Source organism: Ascaphus truei, chromosome 13 (assembly GCF_040206685.1).
Source record: "Ascaphus truei isolate aAscTru1 chromosome 13, aAscTru1.hap1, whole genome shotgun sequence".
NCBI lineage: Eukaryota > Metazoa > Chordata > Amphibia > Anura > Ascaphidae > Ascaphus > Ascaphus truei.
Genome location: NC_134495.1, coordinates 2,458,530 through 2,466,973, shown reverse-complemented (window position 1 = coordinate 2,466,973; position 8,444 = coordinate 2,458,530). Strand labels below are relative to the sequence as shown.

At 43.6% G+C, this 8,444-nt stretch overlaps 1 protein-coding gene across 1 annotated transcript in view; it reads left to right on the top strand.

The window, feature by feature from the left end:
• SUDS3 (SIN3A corepressor complex component SDS3) overlaps positions 1-8,444 on the top strand; it is a 40,379-nt gene that overhangs the window by 10,584 nt on the left and 21,351 nt on the right. Inside the window, 3 exon segments of the mRNA XM_075568086.1 lie at positions 1,554-1,625; positions 6,032-6,051; positions 6,209-6,365. Coding sequence (XP_075424201.1) covers positions 1,554-1,625; positions 6,032-6,051; positions 6,209-6,365 — 249 coding nt within the window.

Genomic DNA, 8,444 nt, shown 5'->3' with positions numbered 1-8,444 from the left:
CCGTGTGCCACCGCGGGAATTTTTAAATCCGCGCGCGGCTCTTTTTGGCCGGTTTCCCGCGCCTCTGGCGCTTTCAATGAAGCGGCCGCCGCGCGGGGAACACTGCGGGGAAACTCAGTTTAAATCGGAGAAAAGCCCCGCTTTTATCCCGGCAAGCTTTAGAATAAAGCTGGCCGGGACAGTATATGTTTTGTCAATTGGATGCAGCATTGGGCACCCCTGTCTTTTGTTTAATACTAAATGTTATTTAAAGCCACAAAAGCATTTGTGGTATCACCACATGTGGGGAAAAAATATATATGGTGTAGTGTGTTTAAACAGATTCAGCAATCAAAAACAATAAATCACAATTGGGGTCTCACACTCTCCCAGTGAAAGACAGGCGGTGGATACAACAATGCAGACCCAGTCAGTGGATGATAACCGGAATCAGCAGCATATTCCCTCGATGTGAAAAGATAACACACTTAGTGCAACATTTCATGTACCAGTTAAATGTTTATCCAGGCATTAGTTATTGCACTTACATTAGGCACTATGTGCTTACACATAACAAAATCGATGCGCAGCTCGTTCAAGCCACCAGCCCTGCTCCCGAGGTTGCGTCGCGTCACTTCCGGTCGGTCCGTGACGTCCCTTCCGGTTGCGATCGATCGCAATGATGAAATCACCGGGTGGAGGGGGAGATGATGGATAACGTCTCAAGCTACTGCAAGTTCAACTACACGTTTTGCTGGCTTAGCAGCTTCGTCAGGAGTTGAACTTCGTCAGGAGTTGAGGAGTTGTACATGCAATGTTGCACTAAGTGTGTTATCTTTTCACATCGAGGGAATATACTGCTGATTCCTGTTATCATCCACTGACTGGGTCTGCATTGTTGTATCCACCGCCTATCTTTCACTGGGAGAGTGTGAGTCCCCAATCGTGATTTATTGTTTTTGATTGCTGAATCTGTTTAAACACACTACACCATATATATTTTTCCCCACATGTGGTGATACCTGCGCTCCCCACAAGCTTCTCCCCACCATTCTATGACAGAATGCATACTATAGCTGACGTCCCCCAGTACTGCACCTTTTACCATATCGCACCAATTCGGACATGAATAAGGAAATCATTGGTTTGACTCTCACTGAGATAAGCGTCAAGTGTGGGCACCACACAGATTGGCATCGCTGGCAATGTTTGGTCTGTCGGGACTAAATGAGGTCCTCTTTTCTGTATAAAGATTAAAGAGGGGTCTGGAGAAGTTTAGCTATGCTCTATGCCAGGAGTGTCCAACTCCAGTCCCTAAGGGCCACCAACAGGCCTGGTATTAAGTACAGGTGTATCCCTGCTTCAGCACAGGAGGTGCAGTCATAATGACTGAGCCACTGATTGAGCCACCTGTGCTGGAGCAGGTCTTTAATACTTGTCCTGTTGGTGGCCCTTGAGCTCATGTTGTCCACCCCTGATCTACACTAAATATAATCTTTATTTATTTTACACAGGCTTAAATGCTCACCCCTTTATTGAAGTTCTCTTTCAAAATGTGTTTTATTTTACAACAGGCACCCTGCAGGAGTACCAGAAACGGATGAAAAAGTTAGATCAGCAGTACAAAGAGAGATTGCGAAATGCTGGTAAGGACACGTGTGTGTTTTAAAATGGGAATTTCTTATGGGGGGGGGGGGGGGGTGTTACGTTTGGTGGTTGGGGTCTTTTTGTGTGTGAACACACCAAATAGTAGTGTGCCCGTTGTTTACATAGTAGATGAGGTTGAAAAAAGACACTTGTTCATTGAATTCTAATGATGTGAAATGATCAAATGTTGAAATTCGAATGAGTGAGCAGCAGTAGCATATTATACAGTATGAAAGAAAAATAGCTAAGTGAAATTGTGTGTACATACTTAGATATTTATTTTTATCTCAGAAATGCCTCCTTTGCTTTCATATGCTTGTTTATCACTATAATCTAGTTCAGGGGAGCGCAATATTTTTCTCCTGCGCCCCCCCCCCCCCCCTGCCAGATGTCCCCCTCTCTGCGCCCCACCCCCTTACCTTAGTTCTGGCGTTCTTGGCATCATGACGTCAAGTTGCCATAGCAACGTGACATCACATGACCCCATGGCTTCAACGCGTCTCCAGAAGCCGTCTGAACCAAGGTAAGTGAAGTTTATAGAGGCCTTCGCAGCTTCCCCTGCACGTAATTGAAGTGCCTTTGGGAAGCACGCGGGGGCCTCTGCAAACCCCGCGCCCCCCAGTTTGCGCACCCCTGATCTAGTTTACCAGTTTAATTGGTGAAGTATTATAGAGCGTTCTGTGCCTCCGTCATCAAAGTGCGATCCGCTGTATCACTATGAACGTTAATAGCAGATTCGTGCACAATATAGCGACTCGCGCTTTGGCTCCGGGCTCTGTCTCAAACCTCAGATGCAATTAATAAGAGCGATAACAACACCAAGCAAACCGTTGTGTGAATGAGAAGTCCCTGTGCAGTGAGCGGAATGAAATCAGCGATGGGTCTATTCACCAGTTTTAACTTCGAGTTATTAAATAAGCTGCCTGTCAGAGTGCACAATTTGGGCGCTCGTATAACCCTTTCTGGGCTGTGCCTATTCTCTATTAAAATAATGGTGTTTGCTTTTTGAGATGGAGGACTTTCCACAGCTAAACATCCTCATAGTTACATAGTTACATAGTAGATGAGGGTGAAAAAAGACGTACGTCCATCAAGTTCAACCTGTGCTAAATTTAGACAACAGATACTTTATCCTATATCTATACTTACTTATTGATCCAGAGGAAGGCAAACAAAAAACCCCATTAAGGGGAAAAATTAATTCTTTCCTGACTCCAAGAATTGGCAATCGGATTAATTCCTGGATCAACATCCTTCACATGTATACTTATTTGGTATATCCCTGTATACCTTTCCTTTCTAAAAAGATGTCCAACCTTTTTTTTGAACACATCTATTGTATCTGCCATCACAGTCTCCATGGGTAATGAATTCCACACTGTATTGTATTGTATGTCTTTATTTATATAGCGCCATTAATGTACATAGCGCTTCACAGTAGTAATACATGTGGTAATCAAATAAATAACAGATAATATAAATAACAGATCATGGGAATAAGTGCTTTAGACATAAACGTAACATTAAGGAAGAGGAGTCCCTGCCCCGAGGAGCTTACAGTCTAATTGGTAGGTAGGGAGAACGTACAGAGACAGTAGGAGGGAGTTCTGGTAAGTGCGTCTGCAGGGGGCCAAGCTTTGTGTGTCATGTGTCCATGATTATCCACAGTGCTATTCATATGCTTCTTTAAGTAAGTGTGTCTTAAGGTGGGTTTTAAAGGTGGATAGAGAGGGTGCTAGTCGGGTATTGAGGGGAAGGGCATTCCAGAGGTGTGGGGCAGTCAGTTAAAAAGGTTTATGGCGGGAGAGGGCTTTAGATACAAAGGGGGTAGAAAGAAGACATCCTTGCACAGAACGGAAGAGTCGAGATGGTGCATAGCGAGAAATTAGGGCTGAGATGTAAGGAGGGGCAGAAGAGTGTAAAGCTTTAATAGTGAAGAGAAGAATGGAGTGTGAGATGCGGGATTTGATCGGAAGCCAGGAGAGGGATTTCATGAGGGGAGATGCTTAGACAGATCTAGGAAAGAGTAGAGTGATTCTGGCAGCAGCATTTAGGATAGATTGTAGGGGAGACAGGTGGGAGGCAGGAAGGCCGGACAGCAGGAAGTTACAGTAATCAAGACGGGAGAGAATGAGGGCCTGAGTCAGAGTTTTAGCAGTCGAGCAGCAGAGGAAAGGGCGTATCTTTGTTATATTGCGGAGGAAAAAGCGACAAGTTTTAGAAATGTTTAGAATGTGAGCGGCGAATGTTAGAGAGGAGTCGAGTGTGACCGCTAGGCAGCGTGCTTGGGCTACTGGGTGAATGATCGTAGTTCCAACAGTAATGTGGAAGGAGGTAGTAGGGCCAGGTTTGGGAGGAAGTATGAGGAGCTCTGTTTTAGCCATGTTGAGTTTAAGGCGGCGGTGGGCCATCCAGGATGATATAGCAGAGAGACATTCAGAAACTTTGGTTTGTACAGCAGGTGTAAGGTCGGGTGTTGAAAAGTATATTTGTGTGTCGTCAGCATAGAGGTGATATTTAAACCCAAAAGATGTTATTAGGTCACCTAGAGAGAGTGTGTACAGAGAAAAGAGAAGAGCTCCCAGGACAGAGGCCTGGGGTACCCCCACAGAGAGATCAATAGAGGAGGAGGAGGTGTTAGCAGAAGAGACACAAAGTACGATGGGAGAGGTAGGATGAGATCCAGGATAGAGCTTTGTTCCGAATACCAAGAGTATTGAGAATGTGAAGGAGAAGAGGGTGGTCCACGGTGTCAAATGCTGCAGAGAGGTCGAGTAATATGAGCATAGTGTAATGACCTCTGTCTTTGGCAGCATGGAGGTCGTCAGTTATTTTAGTGAGGGCTGTTTCCGTGGAGTGAGCAGTGCGGAAGCCAGATTGTAGAGGGTCTAGGAGAGAAAAGGTGTTGCGAAAATGCACTGTAACTGCCCTTACTGTAAAGAACCCTTTCCTTTGTTGCTGGTGAAATTTCCTTTCCTCCAACCTTAAGGGATGGCCCTATTAGGACATTGTGGATTGCAATGTGCAATTTGTGTTTATTTTAATGTGATTTATTTTTCATGTATACTGGATTCGTTTGAATGATTTGTTTCCACACACAGTACTGTGCACTGCATAAACAAACACGTGCTGTATATGTAATTACAATGTATGTAATCAGGCTGCTTTACAAAAGTTAGAAAAATAAGCTTGTTATACATGTTAGGCCTGGGACATAGTAGAGTAGGCTGCGCTGAGCCGCGCTGAGCAGATGCACTTACCCCCTGCATCTGTCAAAAGCGCGGCTTTAGCAGCCGCTTCCCATGCGTGCGGAGGCTCAGATATTTTGAGCAGACAAGCAAGTTTAAAATTTGCCGTTCAGGGGAGTGGAAGAGAGGTCACGTGACCGCTCACATCCAATGGGAGCGAGGGACTAGCCACGCCTCTGTTCCGCCTTCGCCCTGCCTCTGCCCCGCCCCCAAAGCGCGCTAACTGCCTCGCCTGCCAGGACACACAAAAGCTCCAGTTTGAGCAGGCGAAGCAGAGCAGGAGCGTGGCCCGAGGCACCATGCCCGAGGCCTACAGGACAGATAAGTAGACAACCAGATCTATTAGAAACATTCTGCATTGTTTATTTTCTTTGCTGTATGTGCCTTACAGACAGATTTGAATAAACTGAGTAAAGTATCTGTATGCCCTTTATAGTTCATCCCAGCGATGCTTTACCAGGCAGGTACATAGTCTATACGTTGTAGAGACTATATCACATCAGAACCTTCCGATTTTAATCCTGACCAACCTTAAAACTCCCCCACAAATCAAGCATACCAACAGCCTGCATTCATGGCTACTGTCCCACAGTCACTCCTACCACCCATTGTGCCCAAGCACTGCCATCTACAGCACTTATTCCCTCACCTGCTGTCTCTGTAAGTTTCCCACCATACCACTTAGATTGTAAGCTCTTCGGGTCAGGGATTTATTTTCCTATTGTCTGATTTTTGCTGCGCTTAATGTGTTATTATAATTCCCTGTACTGTATTCTTTGTGAAGCGCTGAGTACACTTTTGGCGCTATATAAATAAAGACATAGAATACATGCTGTGGAATACGCCACCCAACACAGTGTTAATATTACTTTTATGCTGTAGGCCCCACTTGTTCCGCTTTTTTAGAAAACACGTTTGAAGACAATGTAACATTTTAGGGAATTTAGAACGTTCCAATGATTTAAAGTAATCATTGGGGCAAGAGTTACATGAGTAATTATGTAAACTTGGTGAACGAAGATGCTCATTCGGACGCCTCTGTTCTCAATGTGACGCATACAGACCCCATACCATGGCAATAATAACACCTTTCCTTTGCTGTGTTGAAGCATTACTGTTTAATGGCGCTAATTACAGGTTTTCTTTGTTTTTTTCAGAGCTCTTCCTGCAGCTGGAAGTAAGTTGTTAAGATATTTGGCTTTTATTAACAGTGTTTTGACCCTTTCATGTACCATTCCTTGCACTTCGTCTCTGCAAACACTCCTATTTGGTCACATATTCCAAGCATTGCCTCCAAATGTCCCGCGTTCTTTTTATTTTGTTCCCGTTCACAGACGGAGCAGGTGGAAAGAAACTACATTAAGGAGAAAAAAGCAGCAGTCAAGGAATTTGAAGACAAGAAGATAGAGTTGAAGGAGAACCTGATTGCAGAGCTCGAAGAAAAGAAAAAGATGATTGAAAATGAGAAATTAACCATGGAGCTGACAGGAGGTACGACTTGGACAGGTTTAGGAATTTATCTTTGATAAATGCTTGGGGCTACATTAATCCGGGCTCATAACGTGGTGTTACTAACACAGGAAACACTTTGTTGCTCTTCCTGAGGTTAACGCGTAGCCTCAAAGCTAGTTATATGCCATATTGCTGCTTTAACAGACTGGAATGGATATGCATTACTGTGATAATGCCTCGTTTGGATATCCGTTGCTTCTCATTATCAGTAGCGGCCAATATAGTTAACACGATTCTCTTCACGGGAGAAACGCGACTTAGCGTTCCGTTATTGTCATTTGAAGATACGCCTTTGGTGTTAATGTGATGTTAATTTAGGTTGTTGTCACATTAAGTGACTTAAAGGTGCTTTGTGCAACTGGGCCCTGCAGGTGGTCTGCAGCCTCCATATATAAAGGTCAAATGGTTCCGTTTTTTTATTACATTGTACTCTCTTTATCAGGAACCTCTTGGCGAAGTTACACGATCGTAAATATGACTTCATCTCGGATTTTTTTTATGTGGTTTATAAAGTTTGCTTATTTATGCCAAGATACTGTAGTGTTCTAGCAACCCTACAATTTTCTGAGGTAAGATTTGATGAACACAATTATTAAAGGGTTTACCAAAGATGTCATCAGTTTTTGGAGTTTGTTTCCAGAAGAGTGATTTATAATAAACTTTTTGAAGGAAGGCAGAAAGTTTTCTTTCAATCAAACCTTTTTTTTTTCCCACTTCAGAATAAAAAAAGTGTTCAAAATATTTATATTTTCTTACGTTTTTTTCCACTATAAATGTTAGATTGGAAGCTTTGCTGTGACCCAGATTTCCCTGTGAGGTTTGCTTAGTATCGTATTTTATTTTCTTTCCTACGTTGGTGCATTCCAACTAAGAAACAAACCGTATGTTAAACATGTACTGTAATAATATTGTATAGAAGCACGGGGTACTCTGAGCTGAAATGAATGCACTTCAGCTATGGAGACTCTGCTACAATCCTATAACACAAGGGGGGAAGCAAGCAATGCAACCTGTAGTGCTGCTTTGGGAATGTACGATTACATTGCTACCACATACATTTATATGAACCAAGCGTAACAGTGAGTTTCAGTGTGACATAATAACTGCAATGGGATGAGCAGGGGGAGATAATACGAGGCCTCTCAGGGGTCCATCACCGGGCAGCCCCATAGTAACTATGCTCTTCTTTTTCTGTCACTTTAATTAGCTGCTGTTCCTTTTTGTATAACTTTGGCAATAACAGTCTGAGAGTTTGGGTTTGATCATGTAAAACCAAAGCTGGGTATTTGGGGTAAATGAACGGTTATATTGCCCTCTCCCATGTTGCTGCCACACTTGCCTGTAACACATGCCAATACTCTGCATTGCAGGCCTCTCTGGCTTCAGAAGGGTTAAGCCAATATGCTGAACATCACGCTCTAGTTCATCAGCACATAAACAACGGCATCTTTGCAGCAGTCTTTATTTTCTCTGGTGTCTGAATGTTTTGCTCCTTCGGGCATATTTTATCTTCAGCATTTAAACTTTGTAGAAATCGATAAAATGACATCTGAAGTGATCAGAGGCGGAAGTACAAACTATATCTGTAAAGGACACAAATACTGGTCCTGATCAATGTACCTGTACTGGGGAAAAAGTCTCTATTTCTACAGGAACAATAAGGCCCAAGATCACTATGGGGCCTATGCTTTAATCCACATTAGCACTGATTCATTTGATTAGGAGGTAAGCACCCTTTAGTAAGTTTTCCACAGGACTAATACAAGTATACAAATAATATAACAGGAAGATAAAGCTCTTTGTTGACCAGGTTTAACCTTGAGAGTGCCCTTATAATGTAACGCCTGAGGCCCTTATAATGTAACGCCTGAGGCCCTTATAATGTAACGCCTGAGACCCTTATAATGTACCTGGCACGCCTGAGACCCTTATGATGTACCTGGCACGCCTGAGACCCTTATAATGTACCTGGCACGCCTGAGACCCTTATAATGTACCTGGCACGCCTGAGACCCTTATGATGTACCTGGCACGCCTGAGACCCTTATAATGTACCTG